At 46.6% G+C, this 24153-nt stretch overlaps 1 protein-coding gene across 1 annotated transcript in view; it reads left to right on the top strand.

Moving 5' to 3' along the window:
* Nucleotides 1-431: 431 nt before the first annotated feature.
* Nucleotides 432-24153, top strand: part of NRP2 (neuropilin 2) — a 132634-nt gene continuing 108912 nt past the window's right edge. The window contains exons 1-2 of the mRNA XM_007934867.2: nucleotides 432-504; nucleotides 16517-16694. Coding sequence (XP_007933058.1) covers nucleotides 432-504; nucleotides 16517-16694 — 251 coding nt within the window. The remainder of the gene's footprint in view (nucleotides 505-16516; nucleotides 16695-24153) is intronic.

Raw genomic sequence — 24153 nt, 5'->3', positions numbered from 1 at the left:
TGAGATCACACAGCTGCCTGGGAGCCGTGGGATGCCCACAGCAAGTCTTGGCTTTTCTTTTTGATTATTTTAACGCTTGGCTTTTGGGAAATATTCGTGATGTTGTAGGAAAAAGGAAATGATACTTTGAGGAACTGAAGAGAACATAGATGCGTTTTGTTCTTAAGAGAGGAAAGCTGTGCCCTCTCCCGGCTTGCTCCTTCTTTGGTGATTTCAGGAGCTACCCTCCTCCTGGCGAGGTGGGGATTCCAGCAAGAATAAAGGTGAAGACGGGCCGTCAGGACCCTGGAGGGAAACATTGATCCTTAGAAACCTTTGCAGAAGACATTGTAAGGAAGAAAATAAGAGAAGGGGGGAAAAAAAACCACAAAGACTTTTAATTATACAGGAAACCTACAAATCCAGCTCTGGAGAAATCTTCCTTCTCCAAAATGGATATGTTTCCTCTCACCTGGGTTTTCTTAGCGTTCTACTTTTCACGACACGAAGTGAGAGGCCAACCAGGTAAGCCCCTGAAAGTTTTTTTTTTCCCCCCTATTCATTTCAACATGCTTTTCCTTTAAAAGCGGCTGCTAATGCAGGGGGCGACGCGACACAGCACAGAAGCAGGCTCCCTCAATACTCAATAATTTAAAGAGAGATCCCCGCCAGCCTTCCCTGCACCACCAAGACAGTCAAAACCCAACTTTTCCCTCCTGCTAGGAGTGTGTGTGTGTGTGTGTGTGTACGTGTGCGCGTGTGTGTTTTGAAACATAGAATTTGGCGGTGTTCAGATGTCACATATGGACTGAATCAAAGGTTTAAAAATACTACAAAGCCTTTGCATTACAGTTTTTGTGGATATTTTCCCCCGTCTTGAAGCTGAACACATCTCCCTTGAGTTTCTTCAACCTAGCCAGCGAAAAATAAATCATTTGCATTCCCTCCACTTAGCTACATTGAGCAATGTTAACTGAAGGGCTTGGAAAAGAAGAGAGACTAGTTTGGGTTTTCAGTGCTGTAGATTCTGTGTAGAATGGGTGTATTAGACACAGAATATCATAGGGTTCGGCTAATGGAGCAAGTTGGTTTACAGCTGATACAGGGGCTTGAGCCTGGGCGATTCTGGTAACCAAGGCAGTTAGTGATCCCTGCTCTCTTTCCCGCATCCATGTGTTTTGTGGGAAAGTAAATCATGTGTTCTTTAAAAATTATTATTAAAGCAAACTGCTTGGCCTTCTAAGGTCTCTCACTCTTGTGAAGTGGTTAGAAACTTTTGAGTGGAATTTGTTCTCAAGCACTGCCAAAAAGGGTGTGTGGGAGATAAGCACCAAGGCCCAAAACAATCTAGGGCCAGCATTTATGGGGAGCGGCAAGGAACACACTCCCTGAGGTGGGATTTCTGGCTTTAAGGGATCCAGTGGGGCTTGTCCTTCCTTCCTTCCTGGGACCACACTCCAGGGTGAGGCTCTCTCTGCTCTGAGAACAGTGTTTGGAATTTGACAAAACTCTTAGCGGCTGCTACAGGTGATCAGGGATGCAAAAACCAGCTGCAGAGGAAATAGGGAAAACAGAGGAGGAAACCTTCCTGAAATGCCCTTCCACAGCACACTTGGAAGCCAATGGCCTCCGCTGCAGGGCTCACTCCATGCATTGCCTGGGCCGCAGCCTGGGCATCCTCACACATACCTTCTGGTGGGTCCTGTGGGAGCATGGTTAACTCAAGGGGAGCTCTACTCCTGGTACTCCAGTTCTCACTCCCCAACACACGCACATACCCCCACTTTAAGCTTGGCTGTGCATTTTAGAAAGAGGAAGATTCTGGAATGTGCTAGCCACCTAACTCCCCCGTTTGCTGCTCCTTCTCGGCCATAATGTCTTCAGGGCAGCTGCAAACCAAATCAAAGGTATGGGTACTACCGTGGCCCACTTGGGGAGATTCCCAGTGCCTCCCACTCCCTCTTGCCTTAATTCTAAATTCCCAGCATGAACCGAAATTAAATTACCTCCCACAGACCTAGATGCTGCATAAATTATGTATGTGTGTGATTTGCTCTGTGTGTGTGTGTGTGTGTGTGTATACACTCGTGCAGTGAGGGTGCCCAGGGTACATTATGCATTCAGGATCGGACTCTGGCAGGCCTGGGCTCACGAGAGCGCGCACAATGGCACACACACACACACACACACACACAACTTCAGGTTTCGTGTGCTGTGGAGAGCGGGAGGGGTCGTGAAGACTCAGGGGTCTATCTCCAACCCAGATGTTCGCACATCTGTCCCCGAGCGCTGCGTGGTGTGTGTGTACGTGCTCGAACCCACTCCCGCTCTGCCACCTGCCTCCCACGCTCTCCGCAGAACCCCCTCCCATTCCCAACCCCGGACCGCGCTGCGTCACTTCCAGAGGCGCGGGGCAAGTCACCCACCAGTCACCCACCACGAGACTGCGGGCAGCCAAGGCCCGTAGGGTTGGGACCCAGCCGGGCTGAATATTCTCCCCTCCACCCCAAAAAGCTATCGCAAGCTGCGGGTCTCTCGGGGTTTCAATCGGAGCAGCCAACTGGCACCCGGGGAGCTGGCAGCGGTTGGCAAAGGCCGAGGCGATCGGGACCTCTGACTCACCCGGTGCGCGCCAGCCGGGAGTGGGGCCCGGTCCAGCTGCCGCCACCCCCGGCGGGAACCGATTCCGAGAATGAGAGTCAGGCGAAAGGGAGGGTGGAAGGTGCGCTCGGGAGAGCAATTGAGGAAATACCCTGAAACCGCGACGCGCGGTCCCGGCGGTTGGCAGGCGGCTGGGAGGCCGCGTGGGCGCTGCGCACCCGGTTCGCCTCTCCCCGGCACGCTGCCTCCTCAGGTAGCAGGGTCGCCGCCTGCTCACCATCCCCCCAGGCCTGGGCACTCGGGGCTTCTCGCCCGGCCAGATGCGCCCCAGCCCCGCACTGCGCCAAATGCCCTCTGCCGCGCCTGGAGAGCCAGCTTTGCGGGACCTGGGGCTAGCGAGGCCGGGGACCCAGGCGCAGGCCAAGCTGGGTGGCGAGAAGCCAGGGTGGGATTTCCGAGAGGAGGGCGAAGAGTGGCGGGAAGAAGCCAGCTTGAGGCGCGGGAATGCGCGCAACTTGCACCGCCTCTTGGAGCGCGGGGCTGCGAACGCCCGCCAGTGCGCCGTAACAGGTGAAGAGCACGCGGCGCGCGGTATCCACGTGGTGGGGACGTGCGGACAGCCCCGACTTTCCCCACCCTTCGCCTCACCCCCAGCCCCGTCTCTAAAGCCACATCGATTTGTTTGGGCTAGGCAGCAGAAACAGAGCCGAGCGATCCATAAACATTCTATTAGGCAAAAATATTCCCAGCGAAAGCAAAACCGAGGCTGAAGCCTCGGCGAAGGTGGCCGCCTCCCACGCCGTTTCCTCCCCCTCCTCCTCGGGACTCAGGGTACCCCCCGAGAGAGGCTTGCGGCACTTCCTCGGCGCTGCCCACTGCGGGAAAGTTAACTCGCGGCTGCTGTCCTCTGCCCGGGAGAAGCCTCTGCGGTCGCCGCCGAGTTCCCGCCTCCCCTCCCCCGCCGCCTCGCTCTTTGCTTTTCCACGTGAGAAAAATATTCACGGCCAAGGCTTCATTTTCACTGATTGATTTCTTTTTAATATCAACACAAGTTAACAGAAACGAGGCGAGCGGAGATAAAACGGTGCCCCCAGTCTTCGCCTCGGGCAGACTGCGCCAAAGCGGTTCCCACCAGGACCCCGGCGCCCGGCCGCTGATGGGGGTGGGGGGACCGGCGGAGCTGAACGTCCGGAGATGGGCGGGGGGAGAGGGTCGTCGCCCCTCTGGCAATCCTCAGCGGGGTGGGAATCAGCTTTCCAGACCAAGCTTAGGGGGTCCGGCCCATCCGTATCGCAGTTGCATTTCTTCTGGAACGGGAGGGGATGGACGCTGGGTTTATTGACTTGTGCTCCCCGCTGGGCTCCCTCCCCTCCCTTCCTTTCGGTTTCAAACCGAGTGGAGAGCCCCCTGGCGCTAGCCTTTGCGCGTCTGCGCACGGCCACGCAACACCCTTTTGCTAGAGTTAGTAGTGGGCCGCGGGGGACTGGGTTTTGCTCTGGAAATCATTGAAACTGCTGGTGGATTCCCCCCATACACCCCCCAAAAAAACTGCTAGCCCTAACGTTCTCACCTCCCGGACACACTAACTCACTGCCCTCAAGAGCCAGGACCCTATAACCACCCTCCGAGCCCCACTATCACCTCCAGGAAAGCTTTGATCTGTGCTTGGTTTTAAACACCATTGTCATGGACGCGGCAAACGCGGTCAATTCAACCTTCTGTCTGGACTGGATGATCAGATAAGGGGTATAAATTGGCTGTGGGGAACAGGTCTGGTGTCAAATCCTGAAAGCGAAGTAATGACGATCTAGGCTCCAGGTCAGGGTTTGAAGAGCGTTTCTTTTAGTCTATCACCCCAAACTGTGGGCTGGCGGTGGACAGATATAATAAATTGCAAGGCAAAACTCTCAAGTCCTAGATTCTGCTCAGATGGACGCTCTGGGCTCTGCTCTAATGACCACGTTCAGTGGATGCCCAGTAAACTTTACCCGGTAAGCAGGTAGTGAAGCCGTTGTCACTTGCCAACAGAACACAGTGCAACACAGTGGAAAAGGGACAGCTCCCCAAGAGGGCTCCAGCGCAGGCCCCTACTTGTCCAAGATGTGCCTGCTAGAATAGAACTGTAAATGGCCACACTGCACTGCGTGTTTGGGGTTTTATGGAGCCCTCAGACATTAAGCCAAGGAGCACCTAACTGGCAAACTGAAAGGCTGCGGTGACTGGAACCAGGTCTATCCTGACTGAACTCCCTCTGTCCATCAAATGGCTCTCTTTCTCTGCTACTCAATGTGAAGTCCACATTCTGCAACAGAAAGGCCAGTTCCTATCTTCATGGTATAAAAAAACACGGAGTCCAAATGCCAGTTTATAACTGAGGCATGAATAGTTATAGAATAACAGTTGAGGAGGCATCCCTAAGGGAATAGAGACCAAGACTAGTTATCTCTGAGGCCTCTACTCGGATGTTTTTCATCTCATTCAACTGTTCATGGAAGCAATCAAGAAAATGAGTTGACTTTGGGTGACCCAAGGATGGGACAGTTCTGAGTTCACAGAATTCAGGGCCAAGTTTACTGGTAGAGTTCTCAGAGTGCATTCCCCAATGGTCCAGTTTGGAAAGACTTTAGGAAATAGGGATGAAATGCTATTATTTAAAGGATGGAGCAGAAGAATAATACCTTTTATGTTTCTCAAACTGAGGAGAAAGTACTTAAGAGGTGAAGCATGGGCAGTGATTAATTAACATTTACAGTGGTTAACATAATGGAGGGGTTTTTTTAAATCATCTTGCCATCATTTGCCACTGGATGGATAATCTTTGAGGTACTCTCCTTGAGTGACAGACATGTGTTTTGATCCCCAGAAGTTAGTCTTAGTCTATGTACTGTTCCTTCCAGGTAAGGAATTTGCCATTTTTTCCTAATTAACCCCTTGCTGGACAATGTTGCAGAAATTTATCCTACAGCATTTTTCAAAGCTTTGTCTGCCTTGATAAGAAATGGCCAAGGGCTCAATGGTTTCCTTACCTAGGTGGATTCAGCGGAGTTGGATTCCAAGACACAATGGCCTTATATCTTGGATGGCCCTTCAGGAGAAAGCATCTTCTAAAGGTTTAGGAAGCTGTCAAGTTTAGATAAGGCTGAGCTCCGATCCTAGGGGACCTTGGTTGTATCAATAAAGAGAAATTAATTTTTAACTACTGGGAATGTTGCCAAATTATGTGACCTTTGGCAGACCAGCTGTGCTATAAAAATAAATCCCCCATTTCTGAAAATGCTGCTCCTATGCAGTAGAACAATAACAGTGTGGTATTTAGTATAGGGGAGAGTGGGGTTGGGAAGAAAGGAGAGGAATGGGAGTTGCCACACACCCTTTGATGGCGTGACACAGTTTCAGACCTGAGCATCCTGCCCCCCTGGGTTTCTAGGACACAGGAAAGAGGGCCAGGATGACAAGGCGTGCCAATGTGTACTGGGAATGGAGAAGGTGTTAAATGCTTCCAGCCCACTCACACCCCAGCTTTGGACACATCTCTCATTGTTCACACAGACAGATTACTGGTACAGAGAGAGAAAGAGGGGTTTTCAAACAGGCAACACGTGTGTCTTTCCCTAATGCCACGAAATAAGTTTGTCACTGAGAAATTTTTGGGGGGAATCCTCACTGGACTTCAGCTTCTAAGGAATTGAAGATAGGCCTTGTGGGTTTAAAGCCCAGCTCAGCCACTGCCTAACTCTAGGATCTAAGGACTCTGTGCGATTATCATACTTAAATCTCTCTGTGCCTCACTTACCTTATTTATAAAATATATGTGACAATAATACTACTTCATAGGGTTGTTGTGCTATGTCAGATTACATAGAATACTGTTTGGCATATAGTAAGCCTATGTGGAAGTCACTTATTGTTTATAACAGCTTTGTTGGGATTAACATGTCTCGTGGTCATAGAAAGCACCCTATATGTATTGTGGTAAGTTTGTTATTTTTATGAGATTTGGCGGAGATACTAAATAATTATTCATTCTCAACTCTTACTCCACTAAACCTTTGTATTTTATAAGCATCAGATTATCTCTCACCATGCGATTCTTCAGAGGTAGGTCTTCCCTGCTGGAGTCTCACCGTAGATTGACGTCTCTTCTTTGTATTTTCCTCCTTGTTCTTCTGCTTTCTGTGTTCTCGCCTCTACTCCCCCCCCCACACACACACACACAGACACCTCTCTCTCTCGTCTTTCTTTTCCTTTTCTTTCCCTTCCATCCTTCATCCCTGTACTCAGCCAGCAACAATGTGGTTAAGGTGTTCTCCTGAATACGTAATAACTTCTACTCTGACATTAAGGCTGCTCAACTCAAAAAAAAAAGACAACATAAAGACAAAATAGCTTTTACCCAGCAAGATTCTTAATAATCCCATTTCCCTCTGGGTCTTCATAAAAGAGTCATGATCTAATCCCATAAAAAGGGAGGGGGTTAGGAATAACAAAAGGAAAGCTCTGCCCATGGTGCTATGCAGTAGATGGGGCCCTGGCCAGGCCAGCATAATGCACATGTCCCCTTACAGCCTCCTAGGATGCCTGTGATAACCAATGGCCTCTGTTCTAGTGAAGATGATAGAGAATTGCAAATTACTTGACTGAATGGTAATAGTGATTGTTATGACAAAAGGGAAAAGTAAAAGGAGGGGGGAGGTATGCCTGAAAGGCATATTGGGGACCAGGGAGGGAAAGGGACATGGGGAAGGGTTGAGTAGAGAGATGTGAGCTGAAAACAAGCAAGAGAAAGTCTGCAACCAGCTAATAGTTTCACGATAAAGTAAAAGTTTGTACTTTCCTGGTGCTACTATATTTACAATTTGCCTTTGGGAGGGTTGGAGGTTGTAATAAATAGAAAAGAAAACCCTCAAATAATTTGACTATTGTCATGATTTAAAAATACATATCCTTTTAACTTTGCCATATAATCTAAAGTTAGTGTGTCCTAGGAGAAATAAACAAACAAACAAAAAAAACCAAACCCACTGCCGTCAAGTGGATTCCAACTCATAGTGATGCTATACGGCAGAGTTGAATTTTCCCATAGGGTTTCCAAGGCCATAAATCTTCACAGAAGCAGAATGTTACATCTTTCTCCCATAGAACAGCTGTTGGATTTGAACCACCAACCTTTCAGTTAGCAGCTGAACGCTTAACGACTGCTCCACTAGGACTTTTCCTAGGAATTCATACTAACAGTTCTTACTAACGCTACCTTGACCTGTAAGCATTATTATCTCAGACACGTTATTTAAGCTCTCTTTACACCATTAAAAAACATTTGTGTTTAATAACAGCTGTGGGTTGGGAAGGAAAGGTAGTAGCTAAAGAAGTAGAACAACTTGTATTCAGGCTTTCTTAGGAATTGTGATATCTAGTGATACTTTTTGTATTCCTTAGTCAATTATTGGAAGCTCTGGTGGCACAGTGGTTAAGGCATTCTGCTGCTAACCAAATGTTTGGTAATTCAAACCCACCAGCTGCTTTGCAGGAGAAAGATGAGGCAGTCTGCTTCCCTAAAAATTTGCGAAAACCCAAAAAACCAAACTCACTGCCGTTGATTCAGATCCAGTTCATAGCGACCCCTCCTTGAATTTCTGAGGAGGTATCACTACAGAAGTAGATTGCCCAACCTTCCTTCTAAGGAGTGGCTGGTGAGTTTGAACCTCCAGCCTTCTGGTTAGCAGTCAAATGCCTGAGGCACTAGGCCACCAGAGCTCCTTAAAGATTTGCAACCTTGGAAATCCTAAAGGGTCACTATGAGTCAGAATTGACTTGATGACAGTGGGTTTGGTTTTGGGGTTTAATCAATTACCAATTCGTTAATTCATCAAATTGTATTGATTTTAACTTTTAGGAAACACTCTGATCCTGAAAGATTTGCCAAAGATGAATCAGAAAAAAAAAAAAAAAGTTGTTTTGGGTCCAATAGTATGAATAAGGGAGCTCTGGTGGCATAGTGCCTAAGGCATTTGACTGCTAACCAGAAGGTTGGTGGTTCAAACCCACCAGCCACTCCTGGGAAGGAAAGTCAGGCAGAAGGAAGGTCAGGCAATCTACTTCTGTAGTGATATCACCTTGGAAACCTAAGGAGGGGTTGCTATGAGTCAGATCCAACTCCGTAACAGTGGGTTTGGTTTGGTTTTGACTCCATGGCAGTGAGTTTGGTTTGCCATCTCTCAGATAATGCTGAAGAACTTCAGTGTCAATATTTGAGAAACAGAGAAGGGAAAGGTTACTCCTGGTGTGGAAGATCAGGGAGGGCTCCATAGACAAGGTGGCATTTGAGCTGGGTTTGAGAGGATGGATGGGATTTGGAGCCTGGAAAGGGCATCCCATGTAAAGGGGATGGTAAGAGCAGAGAAAAGGACACTGAGCTTGTTTGGGGAACCCTCAGAAGCTGTAGTTTAGAATGTGTGCAGGGGAAATATTGCAAATAAGGTTGGAAATAATAGCATGAGCTAAATGTAAGGCCCAAATTGCTAGACCAAGGGGTTTGGATTTCATTGGCTAACCAGTGGGGAGCCATTGACGTTTCAACACAAGCCTTCTGTTAATCAAAATAAATGGGAAAATATTGTGTTACCTTTTTTTCTTTTCTTTTCTTTTCTTTTTTTTTTTTTTTGAGAAACCTCAAAATTATTCTTCTATTTCCTTCCCCAAATGTCTGTTGAAATGGTCAGGAATTGTAATCCCAGCTCTCTCATCAATGGCATCAGAATTACATTTGCAATGAGGGCTGGGAGAGGACATAAATATAAACTAATGATATTATATCAGCTGCCCTATTGGAATTGCATTTGTTTATGATATAAGATGACAAATAACAAGGTTACTGCAGGTGGCATGATTTGAGGTCAGGGGAGGTAATCACATCAAACTTACATTTTAACCATTATATGAGGGTTCATTTTTAGAATCCAGATGGAGTTTTAAAAGGCTCTATTTTCAGACTCTGGAGCCTTGGTGGTGCAAGTAGTTTGCAGTTGGCTGCTAACCTGAAGGTTGGCGGTTTGAACCCACTCAACTACTCCCTGAAAGAAAGGCTGGTCAATTGCTTCTGTGAAGATTATGGCCAAGAAAACCCATGGAGCAGGTCTACTCTGTAACACATGGGGTCGCTGTGAGTCAGAATTGACTCAACAGCAGTGGGTTCTGTTTTGTTTTTTTCCAAACCCAATGTCCTGTTCTTTCCTCTGTGAATTCGTTAGAGTTGTATTTCGAGAGGGAGTCTGTTTCATTCCTTACTCCCTTGACCACACTGGCACTCGTTCTGGTGCTTGTGTGCACGCCTCCTCACCCACTCTCTGCTCCCCTTCTCCTTCCCTTCCACATGGTCCTTTTATTCAGATTGTGAACTTTATCACTGCAAAAGTTCACAGGGATTTCCCTGTGCTGAGCCTTCAGGACTGCATCACTCATTGCCACCAGCCCCATAAATTGAGTAGATTGCATCCCTTCCCAGTCGCCTTAGGAAGTGGTCAAACAGCCGCATTCCTGGGCTGATGGATTGGCTCATTTCTTCCCAGCTTAAGCCAAGATACAGATTTTATGAGACTGTCTTGTGACAGGCTGAAGTCGCTTTGAATAAAACAAAATCCAGCCTCAGATCTCAGAAATAACTCTTAAAAAACAGCTTTTCCAGGGCTTGTGAATAAAATTTGGTTAAAACCCTGAGCAAAGACTTAGATGATCTGGGCAAAAGATTTGAAGAAACTCTTTTTGGTCTTTCCTTTCATGCATCTCTGTTGTTGACATGCTCACACACAGAACTGTGTATCCATAATATTTATAAATACGCAGCCGCAGACTCAGTTAAGAAAAGAAACCCACGTCAGTAGAGCTAATGTGATTAATCTGAACTCTCCATAATGCAAGACAGACATGCTCATCCAAAGAACCCTGAAGTTTTGTTTCAGGCTTACCAAACAGAGAAAGGGCAACACCTGGAGTAAATGTCTTGTTGTCTAGGAGGGCAGAGATTTTTTTAAATTTTTGGTTCAATCTATGGGTTACAGGATCTTTCTCCTACTTCATATTAAAAAACAAACAAACAAACAAAAACCTGTTGCTGTCAAGTTGATTCTAACTTGTGGTGACACCCTGGGTTATAAAGTGGAAGAGCTCCATGAAGTATTCTTGGCTGTAATTTTTATGGGAGCACAGATCACCAGGCCTTTTTTTTACCTCATTGTACAGGCTTTGAATTATACAGAGCTAGGACTGACTCAAGGAGCCCTGGTGGCACAGTGGTTAAGTGTTCAGCTGCTAACCTAAAGCTTGGGCTTAAATCCACCAGCCACTCTGACAGAGAAAGATGTGGCAATCAGCTTCTGTAACCATTATAGCCTTGGAAACTCTGTGGGGGCAGTTCTGCTCTGTCCTGTAGGGTCACTATGAGTTGAAATCAGAGATGGCACACACCAACAGAATGATTTGTAGAATCACTCTCCTGTCACCTCATAAAGATGAGAAAACAAAGGCCCAGAGACCTTTGATAGCTTACCCAAGGTCACACTGCTTCATACTCTCTACCTCTACCGCAAGATATTCCCAGTAAACTGCCCTGTTGGAGCAAGTTTAAGTGGTGAGATGACAACCTTCCCTCTTTCTAAGTTGGGGACTTTACTAATAATTAAATGTAAACGATGCTGTGGAAATAGAGACAGGATGGAATTATGCTGTGCATAAAAGATAAATTATAAAGTAAATAAAAGATACTATTTTCAGGGCAAATGAGACCAAATACTTTTCTCCTCCAAGTGCCCTCAGATATATCTAAGAAATAGGTTGATTTCTTCTGATCCTTTTACTCTTTCTCTTTTCCATGCCATTTTAAGTAATAAGGGAATTGAGATCAAGTTCGGTGCCTTCAAACCATATTCCATAAAAGCCCCAGATGTTCTTGCAGAGAAACCCCTCAGGGATGAAGGGAGGAGCTGGGAGGACCACACTCCACCCTCCCCACCCACCTCTCTACCACCCTCCGCCTCCCTCCCAGCACCCAAGAAGAGCTCCACTTTTATCTGCTTTCAACTTTGGGGCTCTGGGTAGAGTTTTGCTTGAGGTGAAAAGAAAAAGTACCACCTCTAAAAAGAGTGTTGAGAACTGCAGACTGAATTCGACCCACTCATTTTACCATTTTGGAAGCTGAGACTCAGGAAGGTCCCACGAGTTAGGGATCCAGAGGTTGCTTCCCTTCCTGGTAACGTCATCTTCTCCCTTCGGGGTGACCCAATCCCCTTACCCCAGATCCCCCTCTGACAAAACCTGTCTCGCCAACCCCACATCCAGCCAGTTTCCAAGTCCCTCTGTTTTTGCCAAACACTCTTTCCTTCAATTCAAGCCATGTTCTTTTACCCCAGGGCTGCCAGCAGGCTGTTGTTGTCTGGTATCACCAAGCAGAGGCTCTGGCTGTTGTGAAGCAAGCCATTGTAATTCTGATGATTTAAGAGTCCTCACTACAGTCGGGCTTTGGTTTTCAGCAAATATTATTTTCAAGTTCAGGCCATACTGTTCCTTTAAAACATCTCCAATTGAATTTCCCTCGAAGGCAGACTTGGTTTTTCAAAAGCTTCTTTTATTCCTACTCTTACCTAATAACTTCCTAAGAGTCCCTGGGCGGGAACATGACCAATGTGCTTACCTGTTAACTGAAAGGTCAGATGTTTGAGTCCACCCAGAGATGCGTCAGAAGAAAGCCCTGGTGATCTATTTCTGAAAAAATGTCAGCCATTGAAAACCCTATGGAGCACACTTCTATTCTGGTACACAGGGAGTTGCCATGAGTCAGAGTCAACTTGAGAGGACCTGGTAATGTGGTTGTTGACTCATGGTGACCCCATGTGTGCAGAGTAAAAGCACTCCATAGAGTTTGTAAGGCTGGGACCTTTGAAAAGATGCCTGTCTTCCAAGGTGTCTCTGGGTAGGTTTGAACAGCTAACCTTTCATTGAGCAGTCAAGTGCTTAATCCTTTGCACTATGTTGTTGTTGTTATATGCCATCGAGTCAAACCCGACTCATAGCGACCCCGATAAACCCCTCGGGTTTCCGAGGTGATATCACTATGGAAGTAGATTGCCCAACCTTCCTTCCGAGGAGTGGCTGGTGGGTTTGAACCGCCAGCCTTGTGGTTAGCAGTCAAGTGCCTTAGGCACTATGCTACCAGAGCTCCCCCTTTGCACTATAGGGACTCCTAATTACCAAGGAAACTGATTTTTTTCTTAAATTGGATTCTATGCAGGATGAGCTACTTCTGAAGCTGGCCAAGTGACTTAGAGTTGTAAATGGATAAATACACAATTCTCTACTTGATCCAGGGCCAGGTTACCCCCAGTAAACACCAGATGGTGCTCAGGCCACCACCAAAGCAAGGGAACCAAAAAGAAAACTAAAAAAAAAAACAAACAAGAGAAAAAGAGATTAAAATAATTTGATATTTACATTTCAAATAAAAGCACCTAAGAAGTTGTTATGGGGCAAAGAAAAAAAAAAAAATCAGAACTTCAATGGACTTCCTTACAGTTTATAATTTTCTCTTTCTTTCAATTACATCTGGACGTGTCACCTTACTCCTTTCATCCTTGGGCTTTGGGTCTTTATTCAGCTTGGCCTGGCCCATCCTGTAGGCTTCTCTCCCTGATGTAGGGGAAACCTGCCTTGAACAGTCCAGGCCTGAATTTTGCTACTTCTCTTTGGAAAATGAATTTGCCCCAGGTGAAAGCTCCTCTTGAAATAGTTGGAGAATGAGGGCCCTTGTCAACTCACCAAACAGGCTCGGTAGCCCAAACTTCAACAGGGTCACCTTGCCCTCTGTGTGTGGAGGCTGGCCTTCAGGGGTTTGCCCTAGAGTTCAACTCTCCTTTGGCATGACTTGACTCTTCTGAAACCGGACGGAGAGCATTTGTGAAGTTCATTTTGGAATCCAGTAAAGACCCCCAGAGTTATGGAATTCTAGCTAATTTCATTTGGGAGCGTGTATGTGTTTAAGAGAAGAAGGGTCACTAAAGCTGGAATAAAAACGATTGGCTATCAAGAGGAGGTATAGAAGGATTAGATGTGTCTTCTTTGCAGTGTTTACTTACGTATTTCAAGAGTCCCACTCTCTCCAAGAAAAATATTATCTTCGTGGATATACATCTGTGCAATGAAGTGTGATATTTTGTGAGAGGGTGTGAAAGTGTGTACAGGACTAACATGTGAATTACTAATATGTATATGTGTATGTAACTGATGTGTGTTCAACTGATCAGTGTTTGTGTGTGTTTTTGAGTGTGAGTGTGATTCAAATACGAATGTGAGTATGCAAATGTTTGGGTATTGAAAAGGTTAACCACACACAACCAAAGCAGATGTTTTTATGAATTCTTAGATATTTTAATAAATGCTTTGCTTTTCTTCAGATAAAGAAAAGGCAGAAAAGAAAAATGGGTTACTCCTTTTTCCATTGGTTAAGTAATTTTTTAAACTGAGAAAACGCAGGGACTGTCTGCTATGGGATACACACACACACGCACGCACACACACACACACACACAAATTAAGTGATCACTTCCAGTGTGAATGAGAAATAAAAGCTTCCTATGAGGAACTTTTCTGTCTTTATTGCTGATAGCAATTAGACCATTGCCTGGTATAGTTACTACTAAAAGCTGAAACCTGGGGTGTGGTGAGTTGAGGGGAAGAAGTTTTTCTGTCCAGGGTAATTGGAGAGAAGGAGAGAAGGGGTGGGGGAAAGAGGAGGAGAGTATGGATGAAATGGAAACCATAATGGTTACCAAACTGGGCTCACCTCAGGTTTCTTCTGATGAATTGCAAGTCAAAAAGTGTGGTTTGGGTGAGTTAGGGCTGCAGTTTTCTGTAAAACAAAAATCAAACAAAAAACAGACCAAACTAGCAACCAAACACATTGCCGCCCAGTAGAACTCCACTGTGGGTTTTTTGTCGTTGTTCTTTCTCGTAATCTTTACAGAAGCCGATCATCAGGCCTTTCTTCCACGTTGGTGCGGGGTAGGTTCAAATGCCACCCTTCCATTAAGAGTCTTGTACTTTGCTCTCCAGCTCCCTGGCAAGAGCAGCTGGTGATCTAAGTCCCCACACCTCTGCTTTCTCAGACGGCCACTCCCAGCCCTGTTTCACATTCATGAGCTGGGGCACTAGGCCACGGTCTGACAACTTGCAGAAGATGCTGGGTGCCCAGTGTGGGTGGGTGCTGCAGACTTGTAGAAAGTCTGCAGAGGAACAGGCAGCCCCCAGCCTCAGGGCAGGCCTCATCGGCACCTGGGTGTGAGGGCTGGGCTCATTGTCCTCCTGGACTGGGAAGGGTGTGGGTCACTAGGTAGAGATGGCTTGGTCTCCTCTAGCCAGGAAAAATGGCCTGCTTTTGTGTTCCACCCAGTCACCCAGTAGGAAATGGAACCTGAATCCATTAGATTCTGGCAGTTCAGCAGCGCACAGTTTGAGCTCTTGAAGGCACGATGCCTAAGAGGCTACTGGTGTGGAGCTGTGTGTCCCAACCACCATTGTGCAGCGTGCCCATCTTTTATGCATTTAAAGCCTGTCAAGTGGTAATCTAAAGCAGAGGTCTGGAAGAGAGTAATGCCAACAGACACGGGGAGTAGTTAAGTGCACCTGTAGAGTTAAAAAATGCATGACCCTTTGCCTCAAATAGGGAACACAGGAGAAAGACCCCATCCTGGAGGGTGGCTGCTGAGCCATAATACATAATTCACGGGCCCACGCTGCTCCATGCAGATGGCGATATTAAACCGTGATTGATGCTAAGAGAGACACACGTCTTAGGAAGGTCTCCAAGTGGCTTCTGAATATTTCCACGTCTCTGTGCCTTTCCGTCCTCTGTTCTGCTGCGGTATTAAACAAAACCCTCACTTCCCAAGAATCCCTCCTGAGGACTTCAGAACTTTGCTCCCAAATATATAGAGCTTCAAATGTCATCACCCACCTTTGTTGCCTTTGAAGAGTGCCCCCTTCCCTCTTAGCCCACATGATGCTGTTAACCTCCAGCCAGGTACTGCTGGGAAGGCGAGAGTCAGCTGCTCCCCGCACCTTGCAAATGGCTGCATAAAGCAGCAGCACACTCTGGCGGTGGCGACCAGGCAGGAGGGACAGGGAGCAGAAACACAGGGAAATCACACGCATCCATTTAGCACAAAGCACCTTTGTCGAAACTCTGAGGTTGGAGCAAGTGGATTATCCAATGCAGATTCTTCCACTCCATGTATAATGAAATAATAAATTGTATTTGTGGTTGATGCAAAATTAAATGTTTGGAGATTTTGCTTTTTCTTTAAAAAAAAAAAGAAAAGAAAAGCTGAAAATCACCCTCCAGGGCCTGTTCTGGCCCAAAGCTGAAAGTGCTTCCTCCGCATCACTTGTAATTATTACCAGGCTTGCTTGTGGGTCGGCACCACAAAACCACTATTGTCAGTTCCTGGAGCCTGCACTGCTGGCTGCTTGGGCTGGCTGGGAGACACCCAGTAAAATGAAGGATTTATGAGACAAAGATAAAGATGGGAGGTTTGAATGAGGAAAGGAAGATGGGCCAAAGAGAGGAGACAGGAAAAGGCAGGGAGGCATGTTGAGTTTGCAGCCCTCTTGTTTTCCTAATCTCCGATCATGTAATTGGGAATATTTATGACCATTTTCTGGAATATTTTCATTTGGGGAGTGTGTGTGTGTGTGTGTGCGTGTGTGTGTGTTGAGGGGTTGGATGAGCTGAACTAATCTCTTCCACTGACTGAGTACTAAGTCAGCCTGGTGGACTGCCATAAAAGGTCTGTAAGATAGTTTTAATCAGCCACTGGTAGAGAAGAGAAACAGGAGAGGGGGGAAAGAGTTGTAGCATATTTGACGTTCTTGGGTTGTTTGCTTTCTCTTTCAGACCCACCCTGTGGAGGTCGTTTGAATTCCAAGGATGCTGGCTACATCACCTCCCCAGGCTACCCCCAGGATTATCCCTCCCACCAGAACTGCGAGTGGATTGTTTATGCCCCTGAACCCAACCAGAAGATTGTCCTCAACTTCAACCCTCACTTTGAAATCGAGAAGCACGACTGCAAGTAAGCACTCTCCCAGTCCCCTGTAATAGCCATGAGACTAACACTGCCCACCTGTCTTCCCCCTAAACTCCTGCTACCCCTGTCACCTAGTGTCAGCACCCATAGCCCCAGGACCCACTAAGCAATGGTACATCTTGGTCCCAGAGGAAAACATCAACATGACTTTCTCTTTTATGAGGAAAAAGAGGTCCCGCTAATCCCAGAACCAATGGTCCTCCAGTCATTCCCAGCTCCTAGCAACCCCACGTGTCTTACAGGAGAACTGGGCTCCAGAGCGTAGTCAGTGGCTCATTTTTCAGAAGTAGGTTGCCACACCTTTCTTCTGAGGGACTTCTGAATAGACTCCAACCTCCACCTTTCAGTTAGCTGCCCACTGTGTAACTGTTTGCACCACCCAGCAACTGCTTTCTTGGGTGAAAGAATAAAGAATAATACCCTGTCTTAGTTCTCCAGTGCTGCAATAACAGAAATACCACAGGTGGATGGCTTTAACAAACAAATTTTTTCTCACATAGTTCAGTACCTAGAAGTCCAAATCTAGGAGAAGCTTTCTTACTCTGTCAGCACCAGGGGAAGGTCCTTATCTCCTTTCCACATTGTGGGCCCAGTGCTCCTCAGAGAGCTCCATGTATCTTGGCATCAGTCTTTCCCTGGGGCTAGGAGGTTCTCAGCTCAGGTACCCCAGGTCCAAAGGCCATGCTCCACTCCGGGCACTTCTTTCTTGGTGATAGTAAGTCCCTCTTTCTCTGTTCTCATCTCTCCTTTTATCTCTTATAAGATAAAAGGTGATATAGGCTACCCCCCAGGGAAATTCTCCTTACATGGGATCAGGGCTATGAGCTGAGGAAAGGTGTTGCATCCCACCCTAATCCCCTTATAAATGCTTGAGTGATCGCATCATGGGAGATGATTACATCATTGCCAAACCACTGAGAATCTTGGCCCAGCCAAGTTGACATGTATTCTTGGGGGACACAATTCAATCCATGACACACCCTGTAAAGGTTAGTGGTGGAGGGAGACTTTCCATGTGGCTGCAAGAAGATGGATTTCAAAACCCCATGTCTTGACTTTGGGATTTGCCTATAGTGAGAAATTTCCTCATTTTCTACTGCTGCTGCCACATGGGAACCCCACCAGTTTCGTTCATAAAATGGTAGCTAGATCCCAAGCAGAGATTTCCTTTAACTTCCAGCCTTGGAAGATCAGGCTATTATTTTACAAAGAGCCTGCTGGTTTCCTTACAGAAAGAGAGAATAAAACATCTAAGTCTATAGCAGTAGGTCAAAGATTCATACGGATTCTTAATATCTGTACTGCACAGGTTAGAGCCTCAAAGCTGGCCTTATGGATTTATTTAACAAACACTGTTTGAATTGCTTTACAAATATTAATCCATTCAGTTCTCACAGCAGACTGGAAGGATGGTGCCATTACTATCTCTGTTTTACGGTTGTGAAAACTGAGACCCAAAGAGCTTAAGTAAGTTACTTGAAGTGACTCAGTTGTTCTTACATCAGTTCTGCCCCTTGAAATGTGTGACTTAGGCAGTTCCTAAGTGTGAGTGCTTTAGAAATGCTTTGCTAGCACTAAAGCCCCTAAAAGTTAAGGCAAGGGAGCAGGCAGTGTTGGGATGTCAAGAATATCGATGAATATGGACTTTGGGGAATCTCTGGTTGATGCAAATGGTTAATGCCCTCAGTTAGTAACTGAAAGGGTGGAGGTTCAAGTTCACCTTGAGGCACTGGGAATAAAGCCCTGGTGATCTACTGCCAAGAAATCAGCCATTGGAAACCCTATGGAGCACAGTTCTACTCAGACGCACATGGAATCTCCTTGAGTTGGGGCCTACTTAGAGGCAACTGCTTTTTATACTGTCTAGTAAGAGCTCTAGTGGTGTAGTGCCCAAGACACTTGACTGCTAACCAGAAGGCTGGCGGTTCAAACCCACCAGCCCCTCCTTGGAAGGAAGACTGGGCAATCTACTTCCATAGAGATACCGCCTCGGAAACCCAAGGAGGGGTCACTTTGAGGCAGGGCTGACTTGAGAGCACATAACAACAACAACAAGTGGGTGTGATCTTAAAGTCTTGCTTCATTAAAACAAAAGTGAGAGCCTTCTGTGCAGAAAAGAATGCATCAACCATGATGGTCTGTTCCAAACAAGCACCGTCAAGACTCCCCTGCTCCGATAGATGTTCAGAGCTCCCATCTGATTCATAAATAGTCTGAGCATTCCTTGTAACCTAAGTGGTGGGAGTACTAAACATCCACAACAGGGCCAGCTGGTGGGAAGGTCCAAGGAGCGGGTGAAGCTCCCAGCACTCGTTTCAGAGCCGGCCTGGATCTGGCCCTTGGCTTCCTCCTGGAGGAAACAAGGCCCTCTTTAACTAATGCTACACTGTGAGGCTCAGTGAATTGATGTCATTATTATCCTCCCAGGACTACTTCGCACCTACATAATGGTGTTCTCCTAACAAGAGGTAGTCTTTGTTGAAAACCCAAGGTTTTTCCTCATGCATGGATGCCTCATGTGACTAAGAGTCATAAACCAAAGTTTCTAATCCCAGTCCACTCTGGGCCCAGTGGATGACAATAGGGTAATGCACCAGTTCTTCTTTGTCTTGGTGAAATGCACACACTGCATGTGTTTGCCCAGCATCTGCAGGCTTCCCAGTCCCTGACAGTGAACTTTACCAAGTATTTCTGTTTGAAGAGCTGTTTTTCATCGTGGTTCCTCTGGCTGGGCTGCAGGGGGTTGGCACACACTGAAGCCTAATGTACAGAGAGCTTGGGTCTGAGCTCAGAGAAATTTGACTAAGCACCTCTCTCAACTGAGGGCCAAATGTTGTTATGCTTATGCCAGCAGATCTCCCAGGGAAATTGCTAAGAGGTCATCTTATGGATATTCATAGTGGCGGAGGGGGAAGGCAGAACTCTTGGAAGGGAAAATTTGGGAGCAAGTGAGCATGGCTGAAAACATGTTGGGAAGGATAAAAGGCCAGAAAAACATGCTCCTGCCCTGGTTTGGGCTGGAAAATAACCTTCGCTTCACATGACTCAGCACTATCATGCCTCTGATGGCCGCAGGGACAAAGTCTCTTGCTAAAGTTGGAGCAGGAGAAGCAGTGAGTTGCAGGTTATCTTCTGGCTTATCATCCACACTAAGTAACTTGCTGTTTTTCTCCTCAAGGCCCCATTCCATGCTTCCGGCTTGCACCTAAAAGGTTAGGAAGGTCAAAAAATAGTATTTTGGGGGTGTATTCCCCCAAAAGGCCCACTTGTCAGGAAGACTTTGTTGGGGTTAAGCCTCAACTACTTAACTTCATCCTTTATTCTCCCTCTTCTCCCCCAATCCTCTTCCACTCCTCCTTTGTCTCTCTTCCTTATTAATTTTTGTATTTAGAAGGACAATCTGATTCTTTCAACTTCTCCTTCCTCAAGGTATTATCTTTTGAATGCTATTGCGTGGCCCTTTGCATTCGGAATAAATTGGCTTCTCCTTCCCACTGCCTTGTTTTACTTTCTTGCGAAAGGAACAATTAATCTAATTGAAGTCCTGGAAGTTCTGTCTTGTTCTTGCCCTCTTCCTCCCTCCCTCCCTCCTTCTCTCTTCATTTCTGTTCCACCGGAGCTCTCGTGGGTTTGGCAAGCACTTACTATCAAAGGAAATTAGCCTCCTCTCTCCTTTCATTTTGGGTGCATGTTTCAAATTGGATTTGGCTCTCCATGCCCATAAGGTGGATACTTCCCCAAACAAAACTGCCTAAACTGTCCTGCTGATGATAGAACACAGCAGGAACACACTAGCAAAAAGAGGAAATGAGTAAGAGTCAGACAAAAAAAGGACCGCCCCAGCTGGGGAGACAGCAGCCGTCAGCACGCCTGCCTGTCCTCGTGTTTTCCTCACTTCTTCCTCCGGGCAACTATTAGCTGCAAAAATGGCCCCAGCTCTGGGACTAGGGCCCTGGTAGGAAAAGATCATCAGCGCAGTGACCCCAAAGCTGTTCCTACTCTGTACCTTGAACTCTACATTCCAGAGGTCCTCGCTGTTGCTGAATAAACCCCAGACAGCTCTTTCCCCCTAACCGCCACTTGTTAATTTCGTTCCACTTAAGCTTGCTGTCTGCTTGGAAAATTTCGCTCACAAGCCTCAGCTTTGCCTGAATCAGTACCACCCAAGGCTACCATCTCTGGTGAGCTGTTTCTGGCTCCTCCCTCGGGCTACCAGTGAAGCTCCCAGCCCCTGGCACCCACAGGCTACAGGCAGAAACCCAGGCCACTCTGGTGCTGCCAGGTTCATGTGGCCGAGGGACAAAAGGCTGTCTGGGCACACGGGGAGATGCCCCTGCATCCCTTGTGCTGGAGACGAGCATGTTGCTGCTTCCGCCGGCAGACAGAGGCCTTTCGCTTGAGTCATCAGCCTGAATGTTCTGGTTTTAAAAACACACAAAGTTGAGCATTTTTTCCACATCTGAAGTGATAAATATATGTTTTTTTTTTTTTTTTTTTGTTAACTGCTGACCTGCATGTGATGCACCGCTTACTCATGAGTCCTCACCAGGGCATCCCAGCCCACCCCAGAGGCTCCACCAAGTAAAATCAAAATGGAGAGTCTGGGCTCTTTTATGAACTGGTCATTTCCAGGTGGACACCTTGAAAAACATGTTTCACAAAGTGCAACAAGCACTAGGAAGATGAGAAAGAACATCGCTGAAGCTAAAGTCCTTACAAGGAAGCACTGCTAATGAAGATTATGTTCTACCCAACCATATCTATTTACCATACATTGTTGAAGAACAGTGCTTCATCTAATTGAAATTTCCAGAGACTTTAACCTGTCCTTTAAAGTTCCAAAAGTTTTTTTAAAAAAGATTCCTGATTAATCCCTTCTCAACTGTGTACTGCACTTCCCTTTTTCTTAAACAAAACCAATATTAAGGAGAGTCACATTTTTCTGGATGATTCATGCTTCTGGTTTGTTCTGAACAGCAGTTTCTGTTAAAGAGGCCGTGCGATGTCATATGTGCGTTAGGAAGACTTAGAACTGGATCTGTTTAAACTTTCCCGGCCTCAGTTTCCTCACCTGTATAGCTATGAGGATGGTAGCTACTTTGCAAGATTGCTGTGCTTTGCTTATGGCAGATGCACAATAAATTAGCAACTGTTAGCATTTTTGACTAGTTGGGGACTTTCTTTTTTCTGTAAATCCCTGTCACTTCCTGTTGTCAGTATGCCCAGGGCGAAGCCTTCCTTTTCTGACTCATTTTGATCTTTTATTATGTTTATTGATTTTCCTTCAGGAGGATTTCCTGTCTGTGGGGAAGTTTGGGTTCTGGGGTCTACACGTTGCTCTAAGTGAGTGTAATTCAAAGCCATCATTCTGGTCAGCCACGAGTCCCTGGGTGGTGCAAACGTTTTGACACCCTTGGCTGCTAATCCAGAGTTTGGAGGCTCAAGTCCTGCCAGAGCTGCCTCAGAATCGGGAGCAAGTCCTAGTGATGTACTTTTGAAAAATCAGCCATCGAAAACGTGTGGAGCACTGCTCTACTCTGACACACATGACGTCACTATTGAATCAGAATTGATTTGGTGGCAATGGGTTTTCTCCAAGGGCCAGGACCACGTGTTTAACATGTATGCCCCTAGAGCTCCTAGTGCTGGTGGGTGCTAAGAAGGTGAGTACAGAGGGTTGTTTCAGTGATTTTCTTACATTTGAGATAGTAGGACATAGGTCAGCATAGCATGAGCTTGCATTGGCAGGCAGCCAGATCTGTGTTGCCTATTTGTCCATCTTACGATACATAACATCATCAGGGTAGGAGAATAGGACACAGGCTTGCGGACACAGGCTTCAGTGACTTGGGTCTGTCATCTACAAAATGGCAATAGATCATTCATTGACTCATCAAGAAATGTTTATTAAGTTTCTGCTATGTGATAGCATAAGGAGCTCTGGTAGCGTAGTGGGTAGGGCATTTGGCAGCTAACCAGAAGGTTGGTGGTTCAAACTCACCAGTTGCTCCACAAAAAGAAGATGAGGTGATCTACTTCCATAAAGATTTATATAGTCTTGGAAGTGCAGTGGGGGTTGCTATGAGTCAGAATGGACTCAATGGCAGTGGGATGTGATAACATTGGGAATACAGTGGTTAGTAAGTCATAACCTTTGCCCTCACGGAGCTTAGAGTTGGGGGGTGAGGGTGGGTGAGAGGGGACAGAGAAAGATGATTATGGTTAACAGAGCCGCCACATCTGAAGCCTATGGGCTGGCCACTCTGTTAAGCACTTTTGCATCCATCGTCCTTTAATCCTCACAACAAAAACTTACGAAACCACTGCAACTCTTCCCATTTCACAGATGAAGAAACTTGGGCTCAAGGAAGCTAAACAGTGGACCCAAGGTCCAACCTTGGAAGTGGCAGGAAGGGCATTTGAAACAAGGGTACCCTACTTTTCTACCATGCTCTTTCCTCTTGTGTTCTCTGCTGCCTTCCCCATGCCCAGGGGCATGATATGGGCATATTATGTGACCCCTAAGATGGGGAATCCCAGCTCGGTTAGAGAGATCGGGGGAGACTCCCTAGAGGAGGTGATGCCTGAGCTGATCCTGAAGATAAGTTAGCCAGACAAAGGGGGAGTGTGCATCAGAGGCAGTCCAGGCAGAGAGTAACCTGTTCAAAAATGAGGAGAGAGTTTGATGCCTTTGGGAACCACAGTAAACATGGCTGAATTCAATTTCCTTCTCTGTGGGTGTTGTCCAAGGAGCCCCAGCGGTGCAGTGGTTAAGTGCTTGTCTGCTAACTGAAAAGTCAGTGGTTCAAACTTACCAGCTGTTCCATGTGAGAAAGATGTGGCAATCTACTTCCATGAAGATCACAGCCTTGGAAACCCTATGGAGCAAAGAATACTCTTGTCCTACAGGGTCTCTGTCAATTAGAACAGATGCGATGGCAACAAGGGTTTGTGTGTGTGTGTGTGTGTGTGTGTGAGTGAGTGTTGTGAGGATAGAGTAAGAAGGGCTGTCCTTGTCACTTACTGATACAAACCTCCCTCCTAGTGAAGGATTGCCTGAGCAATGCAATTTAATGTATTTCCTGGCCAAGCGACTTCCACCATCTCCTTAGGGAGAAGGGCTGTGGTCAGGAAACAGGAAAGACTGAAATTGTGAGCACTCCCCACTGCCCCCACCTTCCCTGGCCAGGGTCTCTGCAATTCCATACTCTATGGCCAGAAACCCTACTTTAATGCCTGAAAATGGGGCTGGGCCTGGGAAAGTCCAGGTGACACTTTGGATTAAGCGCCTCTCAATTTACACTCCTCCCCAGAACTCTCCCTGAACACAGTGTCTCTCCTATGAATAGAGGGCCTGAGGCCACATTGCCCAGTGGTTCAGCAGCCCCTGCCAGAATTTCTGGAAATCCAGCAAAGCAGAGTGAGAGTTCTCTGTGGTTCACGA

Source organism: Orycteropus afer, unplaced genomic scaffold (genome assembly GCF_000298275.1).
Source record: "Orycteropus afer afer isolate SDZICR_OR568_19922 unplaced genomic scaffold, OryAfe1.0 scaffold00002, whole genome shotgun sequence".
NCBI lineage: Eukaryota > Metazoa > Chordata > Mammalia > Tubulidentata > Orycteropodidae > Orycteropus > Orycteropus afer.
This window is presented reverse-complemented; position numbering and strand designations above follow the sequence as displayed.